The sequence below is a fragment of the Diabrotica undecimpunctata genome, chromosome 5 (genome assembly GCF_040954645.1).
Source record: "Diabrotica undecimpunctata isolate CICGRU chromosome 5, icDiaUnde3, whole genome shotgun sequence".
Taxonomy (NCBI): Eukaryota; Metazoa; Arthropoda; class Insecta; order Coleoptera; family Chrysomelidae; genus Diabrotica; species Diabrotica undecimpunctata.
The window spans coordinates 48,705,116-48,722,950 of NC_092807.1; the positions used below are offsets into that span (position 1 = coordinate 48,705,116).

General features: G+C 30.7%; 1 protein-coding gene across 1 annotated transcript in view; it reads left to right on the forward strand.

Moving 5' to 3' along the window:
• Neto (Neuropilin and tolloid-like) overlaps positions 1–17,835 on the forward strand; it is a 1,182,027-nt gene that overhangs the window by 869,689 nt on the left and 294,503 nt on the right. The window contains exon 8 of the mRNA XM_072533253.1: positions 17,463–17,593. Within this exon, the coding sequence (XP_072389354.1) occupies positions 17,463–17,593 (131 nt within the window). The remainder of the gene's footprint in view (positions 1–17,462; positions 17,594–17,835) is intronic.

Here is a 17,835-nt window from a genome sequence, read left to right on the forward strand (position 1 = left end):
AACAATGAACCATAATTCTCGTAGGAGAAAGATTCTTGCAGTACCTACTAAAAAGTTCTGCGAATTCTTCTACTACATTTACAGGTAAGCTACCTTTTTGCTCATTATTTTTAAATTATTAAAAAACATAACCTCAAAAGAGTAATGTAGTGATTTGATACCAACCTTAGGCTAGCAATATTATTAAGTCTTTTACAACCAATATTATACGCCTTGTTTAATTTCAGAATCAAATAATACACCAAGCAATGATGTTTTAAATAAAGAGCATATTATTAGAGATGTCTTGAATTTTGATAACGATGATCAGTCTGATATAGACAAAAGTTCTGATAACCTATTCGTAGTGGAAATGAAATAAGATCTGCATACTATGGTCTTACAAATGTTACGTCCAAAATAAAAATTTTAGCATTAATACTTGTTTAAAAAAGTAAAAATTATCATCCAAAAGATTCTACTAAAGAGTAATACACACATGGAGGCGAACACTGTCCATGCGCTGATAGAGCGAAAGAAAAAAAACTTAACATTTCTATTTACACGCCCTGGGACTGGCAGCAGTCAGACAAACCTCAATGAAATATGCCGTAGGTACAAAATATGGAACTAGAAGATTTTAAAAATTTTAGGTCTTTGTATGATGTCAAAACATCTTAAAATCCGCCTATGATTAATAGAAAAGAGACTTTAACAAACAATAAGTTCTTCTGTCAAATTGTGTTTAACTGCTAGTTAAATAAAACAGCATTGGAACTCTATTTTTAAAAAGTAATTTTCATGACGAAAACCAGGAGATTGACCTTGTTGCTTGCGACACCTTACATTGCCAAAAGATTTGCAACTGGTATCACAAAGTCCAATACTTATCACAACAAAAGTATAAGGATCTATTGGCATTACTGTCATATTATGTTCCTATATTTTGCCATGATTTTTATCAAAACTTAAAGCATACCTACTAGTAATACTAATAGTGACTATCGAGAAGGAGACTTACTTGAGGATGACTGAGTGGTTTGTACCTAAAATGCCATTTTGGTTAAATATATTTGTAAAGGTAAATTGTATGGTTAAATAAATTTTGTTAGTAAAAGTCAAATAGGATTGTAGTTGTTATTGAATACTAATTCTTACAGTACAATACAGAACTTTATTAGATGGATACAACACCATGTCCGTTAAAAGGGTTAAAAAACACAGGAACAAATTTGTTTTTAATTATAACAAATGTATTATGTAAATAACAATAAACATAATGTTGTATTAAAATATTGTTTCGATATCTCAATAAATAGCTGCAGCAATAATACTTTTTGGTGAAAAAAAGTTTAAAACTGCTCACCTGTAAAGTTTTAATAATGAACATAGTGTTGATTATTCCTTCCGAGGTACAGATATTTGCATTTATTTTTTTTCTAACTTGCATAATAACTGCCTTTTCTAGTTTTTCCCTCTCTTTGTAGCAAACACCACTTATTTGGCTTCATTATCACTGTATAAATACTTAAAGAACTGGTTACACTTCGTAAATACGTATACACAACAAGTTGTCTATACGACTGCTGACGTCACACACCGTAGCCTGGCTGCGAGGAGCCGTTTTTCTAGCCTCTATCAAAATTAAAATTAAGAATTGATTTATCTTAAAAAATATATATTATTAAACAATTTCATGTTTACTATAGTTTTAAATATTTTATAATATATTGAATTTAATTGAATTTAACTATATTTAAAAATTAGTGAACATCCCTATTACCATCCGACACACCAAAAAAATAAAATTGCGCCCTTCAAAAAATGCACGTAAATGCCTAAAAAATTCAACATTTGGATGGACTATAATATGGCGTAGTAGAAATTTTATATTGTGTATGCTAGCTGAATGATACAGCTAATCTATTTTTAAACGCCGAGAATATAAAGTAATTACATGCTCGTGGATAAAAAGTCAGTTTAAAAATTTTTACAGAGCTTATATCAATTTATTCTTTTTCCTTATTCAAGCATAAGGCAACTATTTGAGAGCAGTAAACCGCATAAGCAGGTGTTAACATTGTCTATTTTGCACTTTTGACGCAACTGAATTTTTGTCGTACATACTTTTTTATTATGAAGAATTTGTTTCACAAAATTATATATCAAACAAATTTCTATTTTCAAAGTATTTCGAGAAATCCTTTTTATAAGTAAAAAAAACATTTGGGTAGATGCTTAAATAGCAAGTGAAATCCCGACTATGAAAATTAAATCTTGATTTGAGATTTGCAGGCACACTTTAATAAAGCTAGCTATAAAGCAAAGTTTTATGCGCCATAACAATACTATGGTCTATTTTATTAGTAGTGTAGGACATAAAACTGAGAATTAAGAAATGTGATTTCGTCTTAACATTATTATATATTATACAGTTTCGAAACCACTTATAGAATATAATTCACTTCCAGTCGAAGTTAAAATTTGACCAACGTAGCAAAAAATTAATTACTATAGACAAATTCACGAGAGGATTTCAGTACAATACTTATGAGAAGCGACGTTGCCGCTTAGACCGCTAGGCACGTTCATAGTCTGCAGGTGTGATACAGGACCGCGTTGGCCCTCCTGTACGATAACATTAAATCATGCAATCCTATTAGAAGTAAATGTAATTATTTACAAGATTTTGCAAATTACACAAAATTTAATAAAACTATTTTCTTTGAAATCTTTTTTACTAAATTATACAGGGTGTAACAACAGAACGCAGTCTACTAGAGAAACTGCTACAAAAAAAATCGTAGCTCCGTAGTGGCTACAAATTTAAATTGTTAATTTATATACCGACAGGATATATACCAACTTGGATCAATTATTACTATTAACAGTCTCAACAATTATTACAAAGAAAAGTGTACATACACTTACAATAACAGTATCTGGCCTCTACTCCATTTCGGAAAAATCGTCCTCACTGGAACTGCCGGTGTTGGCTGTGATAATCACTGGTAGGATATCTTCTTGTAAGTTGTCAGCTATCTACATTTTTTTTTCAATTCTGATGACATGCTGTATTTAATTTTGCCACTGTTCGCAGATACATTGGCAAACGCTTCATGGATGAGTTGTTGCACACGATCTTTTTTAAAGTCAGTGTTTCGGGCTGCAACGTAATGTTTAACTTGGCTCCAAACCACCTCTATTGGATTAAGCTCACAGTGATAGGGAATCTTAATACTTCTACGCCGTATTTCTCAACCAAAATTTCGATGTTATACTTGTCGTATATATCTGCATAACTGTTTGCTATATCCAATAGTTCTGACTTTAAATAATCTTCTTCATAAAATATATCCTTCTCTCGTAACCATTCTTGAATTTGTTGTTTGTTCCAGGAGCTTCTTGGGAAATTTTGTTTGCATGAATGATATGGAGCATTATCGATTACTACCACATTGTGTTCTCCTGTTGGGAGGATTGCGATTAGTTTATTTTCAAACCAGTCTTCGAAAGATTCACCAACGGGATTTCCTAGTAAAAAATCTTAACAGGCCTAAATATTCTACAACGCAGCCTGGAAGTACAAGGGCATGCAATTATGGGATACTATTTTAATTTACGAAAAAATAAAATTAGAGCCTGTAAGACCTATTTCAAAAATACACTGAATATAAACAATAGAGTTATACATACAGCTTTAAAGAAAATTACAAATACAGGTTTTATAGAAAATGAAAGAAGAGGTGTTAATGAAAAGACTGGACGTCCAAGGATGGATGATGAAAAAAAGAATTTTGCAAGAAGGCACATAGATTCTTTCCCTGTAATAGAATGTCATTGCTGCCGAGTACGCGCACAAAAAACATATTTACAGGGGACATAAACTTATCTGAAATGTATCGATTGTATTTAATGCAGTGTACAGAAAATAATTGTCAGCCTATTAGAAATCATAAATATTTTCAATACTGAGTATAATATTTCGTTTTTTTCAGCCAAAAAAAGATACATGTTATTTCTTTGAATTTTCTAAAAAAAGAAGCTCAAGAACCAGAAAAGCTTTGATACTTACATTAATGAAAAGAACCAAAGTCGATTAAAATAAGAAAATGGTTTAAAAATATCTTTTTCGTCAATTGCAGTATGTTGTTTTGACTTGCAAGCAGTTCAAGTTGTTCCAAACGGAGACAGAAGTAATTTTTTTTTACAAAAGAAAGCCTACCTGTTATAACTTCAAAATTTACGATATATGGCACGAAGGACTAGCTCGTAAAGATGTTAACGAAATAGGTAGTTGTTTGTTAAAATATTTGAGGGATCATGTTACGGTAAAATACGTCATATATAACTCAGATAAGGGCCCTCATAATTACTCATAGCATTACTTATAAGTTTTTTGTGGTAGGACACATGCAGAAGGAGGTCGATGCAATGCATGCTCTTATAGAACGTGAGAAAAACGTGCTCTGAAAGGAAACCACTGTATGTGCCTTCACAACTAACACCTATAATAAATTTGGCAAAGAAAAATGGAAAACCCAATATTACTAACGAATTTCGAGATTACATGGATAATGTAAAGCTTTGGTTAAAAACACAGATAACTATACCAAAAATAACTACAGAGAAACAATTAAATGGAGTAATGTGCAAATTGTTCAAGTAGAAAAATCATCTACTTACACCATTTTCAGAATTCAAAAGTATAAATGTGGATGGGTGAAAAATAGGACAGCGAGCAGACATTAAGCTTAACCCTACTTATAGCTATCCACCAGGTATTTCATTTCACCTTTGAAGAAAAAAGACCTAATTTCCTTGTGCAATTCTGTGTCGATCCCAAGAGCATATTGCGATCTTTATCACGGCCTTCCTGTAGACTCCGCAACGGTAGACAAAGAAAACACATTATCAGATTAATAAATTAAGGTTTTGTAGTATATTTAATAAATAGAGAACCATACGTTTTTTTGTTTTATTCAAATAAATCTGATACCTAATTTGAACTTTCAATAAAATATGAAAAATCTTTAGTTACAAAGTGTAACAACTAGACAAATACCTTCAAATTACTTATTATAGATGTATATATTTCTTTTTTAATAACATCATAGTTTAGCTTGTATCTCTTGAAACATTAATAAAATATGTCGATTATTATTACATTACCAAAATAATAAAATTATCTGACACAAACATGTCGGAGAATAGATTTTCTCTGTTTTCTCGTAACTAATAATTTCTGACTTGTTGCACTTTGAAACTGGTGTACCGAACTATACTAACCTGCCAGGAGAACTGTGCGTTCATTACGGAAACCATCACATGGTATCCTCGCCTAGAACATAGCACTGATAGCCCAGGAAAATAAGCATTTTTTCATGACACTCGTCCGGTCAGGCAAACGACAATTGTTTTGAGTATTATGAACCTCTGTAATAAAAACCTATATGTTTCCTTTAGTCGATTTTTTGAACTTAATTAGTTATTAACAAATTAAGGTCAAAAAACGGAAAATTTTTGCTTTTTTCGTCTATTAGCAAAAAATAAAGCATTTTAAACAAATTTTAGAAGTTACATAAAAACTTTTAAAATAGCATTTTCTAACTGTTTCTATCTTTATTTGTTGCTTAGGAAGTTGCAAAATAACTCAAAAATTTTTGTTTTTTAGAAATGTTAATAACTTTTTTGAAAATAAATTTATAACATTTAAATTGCAAGGAATGCTGTGTCTTATAGTACTTAAAATACGGTCAAAATTTCAAAGTGATCGGTCAATTATTTTAAAAGTTATTTTATTTGTTTATCCCAAATTAATGTTTTTTGCAACAATATAAGTCAGAAAATTATAGAGTTTTAGTAATTGTTAGGGTATTTTCTGGAAGAAGAAGGCTTGTTCTAATATTTACATTAAAAAAAATTAAGAAAATTAATTTTAAATATTGCTAAATAATTTTGCAAAAACATGTCGTTTTTTTGCTTATAAACAATTAGAATAACTTTTTAACCATTGCCTGTTAAAATATTATTTTTTTATATTTAAAAAGCCTGAATTTTTTCTCAAATTTAAAAGAAAAAATAATTGTACTAAAATAATTTGGGACAAAGTTAGCCTATTTTTTTATTTAATTTATTGCAGCTTTGTTTATATCTTCTTATAATATATTCTTCAGTATAGTTTTGAAATATTGTAAAGATTTCATTTAATTAGCGAAACAAAATGGTCCAACAAAATGGAATGGTCCATTTACTCGACACTGTGGGAGTCCCTTACAACATGTAAAAATTTCATTTTGTGAATAACATGATCTTTGAATATATATTTGAATACTTGCAATTATTGTAATAAAAAAATTAGATGTATTAGATTAGATTTACTTACAATATTGTAAAAAATAGATTGTTAAATTTACATAGATAGGATAAAAAAAATATATAAGTAAAATTTGTGGGAAAAGAAATTATTCTAACTTTATTTCTATCATATCAAATTATTAATAAATTATTTATAATTTTATTAAAATAGTATACATTAATCAGAAATATTTCTATTTTACATTTAAACTTACCTTAAATATTATAAAAAAAATTAAACAAATTAGGTGGTTTAGTTGACAATTTTTTTATTGAACTAATGCATATTCGTAATGTACGCAAAAAGTACATACAAGTTAAAAAAGAAACGTTGAAAAACATAAAAAAGGACCAGCAATACAGTTATCAGCTCCTTCCCCCTCCCTTCAGCTTCCACGAGTTTCAAAGTCGGCTGATTTTAAAGAACACATTTTGAAGCTTTGTGGGCGATTCCTTTAAAAGGAAATATTTTTAAAAGCTATTACATTAAAACTATAAAGTGTATTCTTTCAAATAGCGCTAACTAGATTCCTTAATTGTTATAAACATAGCTGCTATGAATTAAATAAAAAAAGAGGCTAACTTTGTCCCAAATTATTTTAAGACATTTTTTTTACTTTTGAATTTGTAAAAAAATTCAGGCTTTTTAAATATAAAAAAATAATATTCTTACAGAAAATGGTTTAAAAGTTATTTGAATTGTTTATAAGCCGAAAATCGACATGTTTTTGCAAAATTATTTTGCAATATTTAAAATTAATTTTCTTAATTTTTGTTTAATGTAAATAATAGAACAAGTCTTTTTCTTCCAGAAACTACCCCTACAATTACTAAAACTATATAATTTTCTGACTTATATTCTTGCAAAAAAAAATTAATTTGGGATAAACAAATAAAATAACTTTTAAAAAAATAAACTATTTCACCCATCACTTTCAAATTTTGATTATATTTTAAGCACTATAAGACACAGCATTTCATAAAATATAAATGTTAAAGGTTTATTTTCAAAAAAGTTATTAACATTTATAAGAAACCAACATTTTTTACTTATTTTGCAACTTTCTAAGCAACAAATAAGGATATGAACATTTAGAAAACGCCATTTTGAAAGTTATAAGTATATGACTTATAAGTTTCTTTTGTTCTAAAATTTGTTTAAAGTGCTTCACTTTTTGCTGATAGACGAAAAAAGCAAAAATGTTTTTTGACCTTAATTATTTAATAACTAATTAACTTCAAAAAATCGACTGCAGGAAACATATAGGTATTTATTACAGAGGACTATACTACTCAAATACAAAAAATACAAAAAAAAATAATTTTAAACCTAACTATCGTCTACATTTAAATCGGTAACACTATCATCGCTATCGTTTAACTCTATAACTACTCTATGTATAATGTTTTGGAACTATAAGTATTTTTCTCCTAGTTTTTTTACATGCTCTATACATTTTTTCCAATTATCTGCTGTAATATTATTACATTTGGTTTTAATTAAATCTGCAAGAGGTGAAAATGATTTAGAATTATTATTTTTCGTAACATTACTTTTTAATTGAGACCACAACAATTCTATTGGATTCAGTACACAATACTAAGGAGGTAATCTTAATACTTTATGGCCATAACTCCCAGATAGCCTGTCGATAACATAATTTTTATCACATTTAACTAATTTTAATAGTTCTCTAAGTTGTTTTTTTTTTGTGTAAGAATCCATAAAATATATTTCATGTTTTGATAAAAATTTTTCTGTATAAATATTTGATAAAATAGTAATTGCTGCTCAAAGCAATTTTGAAATAAAATACTGTCCATATCTTGATGATAATCTAAGCGACAATTACTTACACTCTTAGCAGAGAGTAATAAAGCATCTTCTATCCATCCTGATTCTTCTTCATATTTTAAAATACAAATTCTCTTCCCTCTACAGGGAGGAGCATTGATGACGCAATTTTTACTACCAACGGTCCAACATTTTTTAACTATATCGTGGGTATGGAACCAAGTTTTATCCAATAATATAAGTTCTTCCCTTCCCTCCCAAAAGACTTTAGACTCTACAAACAATCGAACTTCACTTTATTAAACGGCTGGATTCCATAGTAGCCTGCCGTTTATTAACTGTTTTAAACATAAAACCATTAGATTTTAAAAACCTCCAAAAGTAGTATTATGACTCTTGGGGATTATTCCTTTGTTTCTTAATTCACTCAAAAGTTTATTTAAAGTTGGAGTTATTCACTGAATACATATGATATATTGTTTCCCGTATAGCTGATAAATGAAAATTCGGTAATACTCGATGGGCACCAGAATCCTTTTTTTTTTTTTTCGTAACCCTGGGCCATCTTTTATAAGTTAGCACACAGTGAATCTGACTTGTGTCAAAAAAACTGTCTTTTGATTACTTCTGATTTAGCCATTTTCGAAAGAAGACCTAAGAAAAAATATATAATTTTACTTTTTAAGGAATTCCGCTCGGAATTCTGTGTTTTTTATGAATTAATTAATCGGTAAATATGTAAATATGATTATCCTTCCTAATACCGGGTGGGGCGTATTCTCGCCCCTGGTCTAACGTTTTTATTAATATCTGTAATTAAGTTTAATCAATCGCTTTGACGGTTTAGGACATTGGTAGTTGATGTATTAAGAGCACAAAGAGGTAGTAAAACCCAAAATAATGCGAACAGAAAATTAAATATTCTCGTCGGATTTCGGGCAAATGTATTTGGGGCGAGAATTCGATCCACGTGGTATCGAGTGTTTTCACGTTCTACAAATCTGATTTTATCAGTTTAGACGAAAGTTTTGGAAAATGGTTACTAATGCCTGTACTAATTACTTGCCATGATGTGCAGTTGCATTCTTTACATATTAGCAATTGATTGTACATGATTGTAATGTGTTTCCTTTATCTTTGAAATTCCATTCTTGCTATTACACAGTGGGAACTTTTATAATTCCTCTATTAGCATATTTTTGTTTCGATTCTTCGAAGCATTACTTTCTAGTTGAGATTGTCTCTCTAAGAATTTGTAAAGTGCAATTAGCCCTAAGTAAGTCATATCTGATAACTGCTAAAATTGCCTGTTTATTTGGTGAGTTTCTGAATGTGACTGTCTTGTTTCTTTGATTTTTAATTTGTTGAATTGGTACTTAACAAAGTATACAGACAATAAAGAGGTAAAAAAATGGTAAAAATATTCAGATACATAGAATCCTTGCACTTAAAAGTGAACCAAACTACTGGGGCGAGAAGTCGCCCCACCTGGTACTGGTAGTTTTAAAATTCACCCGGTTTTAGGAAGGTTAACTAAAGAGTATTTTTAACGAGTACTTACCGGTATAAACATTAAGCACGATTTGCATCGTTTGTGAGATGAATATAACCAGAGCGTTTTTCAGGTTCAGACTCGTCTTCGCTTCCTGAAATAGTGACAGGAATGTACAGGACATCGTCACTAATCATTTCTGTATCACTCATAATTATAGTTATTACACTGATTTCTGTTCTAAATAAACGACAAAAGAAAGATAAAGTTCTTTTCAAATAAACTTTTTTCTCACAGAAGCGCATCTAGTGATAATTTGATATTAAGTAAACATTATTATTTTAGCTGAATAAAATTCCAAGAAATTTTCTAATCTCTGTAATAAACACTGGCTTTATGTACTTAGAAATTTGTAATTCTGAATTCCAATTACAAATGCAATTAACTGATTAAATTTAAATTGGTACACAAAATTATGCTTAAAATTTTATTTACCAATCGTTAACCACCCAAAATTGAAATGCGTACCTGGCTAAACCTACTTTGTATCATTTAGTAAAGTAACTTTAAACTTTGGATAGAATTTAAAATGGAACCTAATGTAATGAAAGACTAAGGGCGACAATTAGTTACAGCACTAAGGGAGTACAGTCATTTTGTACTTGATATCGGCTCAGTCTCTTAATACGTTTTCACGGATATTTTTTTTCAGTGATTTTTACGTGAAATTAATGTTTTTTTCACAATTTTTCACATTATACTTGTTTACCCCAGTCAAGAAAAAAATGTCTGAAACAATCTTATACAAGTATTTAGGGTGTTAGGGTAATTATGTGAAGACGTATTTAGGGTGTTAGGGTAATTACATGAAGACGTACAGCTAATTTTAGTCTGCTAAATTATTATTATTATTATTAAACCATCGTAAAAAGTGACAAAAATAGTTTTTGTCTATAAAGCGTTTCTTATAAATTTTAGAGAAAAATTGTTCAAATAAAAGTTGTAAATTATAAAAAGTTCTTTAAGGAGGACAAGGAATGAAAAATATTTACATAAAAAACGTGTGGGTCTAACTGTATTTTAAATGTGTATAAAATATTGTGTCGTAAATGTTCTTCTCTTAGTACAAAATAAAATGAATTTTGCTTGACTTCCCTGTTGTAATGTATTTCTCTGTAAGCTCAAATCTTTGTTAAAGCATTCTCAAATAAATTGCTATGTACTAAACAAATACGATGCTTACGCTGTTACCTTTGATTTCGAAACAACGATCCGAACCTATTACGCCAAACATCAAATAATTTGTTTTCGATTGCTCAAATAGGAAACGAAATTTTTTTACAAAGGATTTAAAAGTAAATAAATCTTTAAGTTTTATATCAGTCTTTGATCAGTTTTATTTTGTTTTCGAAGATATATCAATAAAATACACAAAATCTAAAAATAAAGAATCTTGTGAAGTTATGTCTTTTTATTGAATTTGTATAACACACTTTTAATGTTAAGTATACACGTGTTTGTTTTTGACTCTTAGCCTATCTCTATTCTGGTGGTTCAACAAAAAATTAGGTAAAAAATCTGATCTTTTCTAAAATATATATGCACTTCACCACATTCTGTGCTCATGGTTGTGTGCCCTGGATAAGTTCTCAGATAGTTTATCTTTGAACAAAAAGAAGCATTTTTTGCATCCTGGTGGCATGAAAGAAAAAAAGAAAAAAGCACATCCAAATAATAGCGAGCGAGAAGATCAAGGAGAACTTAATCCCATTTTTTGTGAATTAACCACCTAAAGTGGAAAAACAATTTTTTATTTATCTTTTTTCGGTGTAAATAAATAGCTTGAATTAATTGTATAATTTATTGCACCATATTATCAATGGCAAAAGATAACCACATGCCATGATGACAGTTAAATTCTCACGTTAGTGATTCCATAGTAAATCATGAGGAAAAAAACAGGAAAAAAAACCTTATAATACTATCCCGACATAGAAAGTATTTGATCTTACATTTAGTTTACTCTCAATAAACACCAAATTCTGATTTTATATGTATGATATTTAACAAACAAATATAAATGATGTATGATTAACCCTAGAACACTAACCATTTGTAAAATTTACGAACGCTGATTATTCTTTTAAGATTTGGCAACGTTGCATGAATTGTAGAAGCGTAGGTATTGGAGTAGATTCGGTAATCAGTTTGTAGATTCACAGTGTAGTTGCCTTTCCTTGTGCAGTCGTTAACCGCAAAATCGCAGTTGCTTCGTATTTTTTATAAAAGGTTAGTGTTACCGTAAGTTTTTTTTTCACAGACAATTTATTTAAAAAATGGCTATAAAATTTGTCGAAAAAAGACTCTTAACCGAATTAGAATTGGAATTGGAGGCCGAAAAAATATTGATGGGTGAATTAGATGATGGTAACCTGCAATCAAATGACGAAACTTCTAGTAATTCAGAAAGTGAAGAGAAAGTGTAAAATTGTGTCAGTTCGTTTAAATCGGAGTATGAGCCAGAATTTTCTGGTGATAAAAGCAGCGATTTTATATAAGAGCAGTCCTATAACGAAAAAAAGAAAGCCTAATAACCAGACTACTTCTGTTTCTATGCCTAGCACTTCAGGTAGAGTTCAATATGAGATTTCTTCTGTGGAAACCGACATCCAGCAAGACCATTTATTTCAGCAAATAATAACTTAGCCTTATCAAAACGAAAAACGTAATAAACTAGTGTGTTTTCAACAAGTTGAAGAGCAACAAACCGAAAACATTGTGGACGAATCTGAACAACATACTTCCAATTTGACTAGTCTCAAAGGCAAAAATGGTCATAGCTGGTGTACTGTATCTAATCTTCTGAAACGTACTACAAAAAGGAATATTTTGCATATTATTCAAGGACCATATAGACTGGCAAAAGATGCTAATACACCATTAGATGTATTTCAGTGCTTAATAAACGATTTTATGTTAGAAAAAATTCTGTTGCACACCAATATTCAAATCAGAACCAAGTCTAAAAATTAAAGTTTTTAAACATACTAATTCTATATGATATTTTCACTCTCTCCTTATATTTTCTGGAGTACAAAAAATATTCATAGTAGAGAGATGTTTGATTGAGAAGATATAACCACAAGAACTGAAAGAAAAAAAAAATAGATAGGTTTACCCCTATCCGGAAAATATGGAAGGAATTTATTTTTAATTTTAAAGAGTCCTATCGATCAGGTAGCTATGTAACTATTGACGAACAGTTATTAGCTTTGAGGGCACAGTGCCCTTTTAGGATGTATATCCCGAATAAGCCGGTCAAGTACGGAATTAAAATTGTGATAACTTGCGACGTGGGTACCACGTACATGTTAAACGCACACCCCTACCTCGGCAAACATACGCACACAAATAGAGTCAAGATGTATCTCTAGGAAAATACTATGTTAAAAGTTGACTGAAACTATTTACGAAAGTTGACCGAAACGTCACAATGGACAAATGGTTCACTATAGTAATCTTTGCAGATAGTCTTTTAAAGCCTGCTTACAACCTTGCAATTATTGGTACTTTGCGGCAAAATAAACGGGGGATACCCCTTAAAATGATTAATCTTAAAAATAGTGAAATCGAAAATTCAAGATTTTGCTTTGACCGAGAGAAGACGTTAATGTCGTATAAATTTGAAAAGAACAAAACCGTTCTACTTTTATCGACAATGCAGGAAGGTTCAGTTGTATATCCAACTACTAAAAAACTAAAAATAATATTGCGCTATAACTAAACAAAGGGTGGTGTGGATACTTTCGATCAAATATGATGCCACCGAAGTTGCATCCTAAAAACTCGAAGATGGCGGCTTTGTATATTCTTTAGTATAATCAACATAGCGTGTATAAACTCTTGGATTATATATAATATTAATTTATCAACAAATAACCATCAACCAATTACGAGAAAGGCTTTTATGTTAAATCTACATCAAAAACTCACACGACTATGGCTTGAAAAGCGTTTTGCGATGCCGATTGTGCAACGCTCGGTGAAGCTTCTGATTGGCGATTTAGTTCAAATTCCTTTGGAAGTGGCTGACCTTAATCAACCTTTTAACAAACGTACTACATGCTACATTTGTCTCTTCAAAAAAAGAAGAATGACGTCACTTCATTGTAATCACTGTTACCTGTAACGTAGATAAATAATTTTTGAATTTTTTTTGTGAATTTTAGGCATATAAATGTTCCTTTGTTTATTTAAAAAATTAATTAAATTTTTACCTTGATTTTTTGTTTTACTTTTTTGGAATTGAAAAAAAAATCGTAAATATTACGAATGATTAGTGTCCACGGGAGTGTAAAATTAAGGTTAGTGTTCTAGGGTTAACTTAAATTATAGACTGTGTTCTGCCGTTGTGTGGATGCGTGTGTGATAAACTTGTTTTCCATGAAAACAAAATAAAAATAAAATCAAATAAAACGTAGAAAAAACTGTTTGTAATATTTATTTTCGTAAAACGTAATTAATTTTCGAAGGGAAGCTATTTTTTTGTGTATCGCGGACCGATGCAAATTGTGATTGATTGATTACTAAACTAAATACACATTCTTTGTTTTAAAAGCCAGACTATAAATTTAAATATTATCGGTGTGGTCTCTTGTGATGTCATTGCTTACAATATAATATTGCGTTTCCCATACATGAAAAATGCCACGTCTACGAGGTTAAATAATGCCATTTCTTAGGCCAGTATCTATACCTTTAATATAGTTGCTGAAGCAAATTTTAGACAGCTGTTTACATTTAGCTCTTAGGTGAAAAAATCTAATACAGTCATCATCAGTATGATCATCAGTACGAGAACAACTTGGAAAAAGTTAAAGTTCTATATTTCTTTAATGGCACAAAGTAAGCAATTCCTATAGAGATAACTTTATAGAATAATTTTGTAGCAACTTCAACATCATTAACCATACATACCTGCCAGTCTATAGAAGCAAGGAAGTTATTAAGCGCAATGTAATCACCATTCCGAAAATCATTAAACAGTCATCATAAACCAACTTATGGCTATTTGTTTCTTTAACATCGAGGTTTAAGCAACATTCATAACCCACATGATGGATGCTAGGATTTACAAGGGGATCACTTGCTTTTAAGATATTAAGTTCCCTAATATTAGAAAAATCTAAATCCAAAAATATATTACGACTATTGGAAATATTATTATGTTGATACAATGTTAAAAAACCAAAGGCTTGAGCAATATTCATCGCTGAATGACCTGCAGGACAATGTACCATTACACCAAACTCATCATCGTTATCACCAAAAACATAGATATCCTGTACAATGTATTGTTGTGTATTGCAGATCTACATTTTCCATAGTTTAACAATGCCAGTTGTATACTTCACGAGGTGATTGTGGAGGTATGTAAACACCACGGACCACAAACTTGACTTCATTAAGTTGACATAAGATATATATTTGCTCAACCCGATCTTCACGAATAATAATGGTTCGTGATTTTATCTTGTTGTTAACAAACAGTAGTACACCACCGCCACTCAACTTTGCACTTCTTCTTCTTTGTGTGCCGTGCTTGTATTCAAGCGTTGGCTATTGTCATATTGACAAACTGATGAAATTATTCTCGGTCGGCAGCTAGATGAAACAGTTCCTTGACCGTTCGACCTGTCCACTGTCTAATGTTACGCAGCCAGGACAGTTGTTTTCTTCCAACCCAACGTTTTCCTACGATTTTGCCCTGAATGATTAACCGGAGTAAGCGATATTTAGGCCCTCTCATTATATGACCGAAGTATTGGACCTTTCTCATTTTGATGATGTTGATCAATTCTTGCTCTTTGTGCACGGTCTCTAGCACGCGTTCGTTATATATGTGTGCTGTCCACGGGATTCTGAGCATGCGACGGTAACACCATAACTCAAACGCTTCTAATTTGTTAAGATTTTTTTTTTGTTGTCCAGGTTTCACATCCATAAAACAAAGTGGACCAGACGTAGCACTTCAATACTCTTAGACGTGTGGTCAACGACAGACTTCTACTGCATAATACTTCGATATTAATTTCTTCGACCACCATCCATTTTTTTTTTGCGTTGATTGTTAAGCCCTTTTCAGTGCATTCGTTGTTTACAGCATTCAACAGGGTTTGAAGATCTTCTAGACTCTCTGCCATTATTGCGGTGTCATCGGCGTATCTGATGCTATTAATAATTTCACCACCGATCTTAACACCTTCGCGGCGATTATTTAACGCTATTTCAAAAACTGATTCAGTGTAGCCATTAAACAACATCGGTGACATAACACATCCCTGTCTGACACCACGCTTAATAGAAACTTTAGCTGAAACGTCTTCGTCCACCTTAACACAAGCGGTCTGATTGTAGTAAAGATTTTTAAGCAATCTAATGTCATACGTGTCCAGACCAACTGAGTATAAGCATTGAAATAATAATGTATGTGGTACTCTATCAAAGGCTTTTTCGAAATCTATAAAACATACGTAAATATTTTTCCTAAACTCAATGCTCTTTTGTAAGAGTATTCGCATGCAAAAAAGAGCTTCTCGAGTACCCATACCGATTCGGAAACCAAACTGCTCATCACCAGTTATCCCCTCACAAAGTTTATATATGCGACAATGCAATATTTTCATAAAAATTTTGAGCGTGTGACTCATTAAACTTTACACTGGTTCTCTGAAATCTATTACATCTGTAGATAATAAAACCATCACATTTAATTTCACAATCAGTTATCAGTCAAGTTACTCTCCACTGAAATTATTATGTTGTACAAGCAGCACGAAATACTTTTCAGGACATCGGAAATCTTTGTATATATCAAATGCCTCCAACATTTTGATAAAAAACTGTTAATGGGAAGGATACTAGTTTTTTTGTAGTTTAACTTCACAAACTATAGGAACATTACTGCGGTATCTAATGCATAAACTTTTATCGCCAACAGATTTTTTTTTCTTTAGTTCCTTTTTAGCTGCCTTGTAAGCGTCTTGTTCCTTCTTAGTTTGATCCTTTGATATTCTATAAACAGTACTTCGAAGCTTATTACTAGACTTAACAGTCAATTTCACTGTGTTAGCATTACATATAACTTTGACTGGTCTAGCTTGATTGTAACTGCACACTTTGCCATGGATAGATTAGAGTTATATTCAGGAATTTTATAAATCATAAGATTTTGAGCTCTATCTATACGTTGTTGTATTTTGTATGTAATCTTTTCTTTATGACTGGTGATTTCTTCTTCCAGCCTGACAAATCTTCATACATACATAGGAACACTTTTAAATGCATCACGACAGGTAGCGTAAAAGTATATAAGTAGACGTTTCTGCAAAATAATTGACCATATCTCGGATGTGGACAAGTCAGAGTATTTTTCTGCAATGTGTATCCTTAAACGACAACTGTTACATGCTATTATTTGCTTTTCATCAGTACCAAAATCTTGGGAACAAGCGCTACAATTATTGGTCATTATAACCTCAAAATTTTATCTTAAAATATTTTAGTAATCCTCGACTTTTTGCGGTCTATTGTTTATGAAATATAAAAAGCAATAACCGACTTAACTATTGCGCACAATATTATTTTTGATATGCTTTCAAAACTTAAAATGTTTTTAGAAAAATAAAGCAGAAAAATTTTGTTTGTTTTGATAACCTAACCTTCTCTTCCCTGCAATTCTATTAATTTAACCTATTATATTGTATCCGGTTTTTATGGTACCCATGCTATTTTAAAATATACCAGCTGGATTTACAATTTTTGTTATTTCTATTATAGGCAAAAACCAGAAATGTAACGAGGAAATAGAATATGACTGTGACGATGCCACGTGTATTGACAGACACCTGATGTGCAATAAAAAATATAACTGCAGATTTCGTTGGGACGAAGAAGACGACAAGTGTCAGGTAATTATATCTGTTATTTATATCATTATTCTGTGCTTAATTTAACGCTATACTTATTTTCTTCTAACTGTTTATATACCAAAAAACACAAACTAAAAATAGCAATCCAAAATAAAACAAATATAAAAACAACCATCGACAATACTGCTACTGAAAAATTGACTAAACTAAGAACAAAAAGTCAAAATAATTGTCAACAAACTATAGAAGAAATGTTACATCAGTATACTAGAGTACCACAT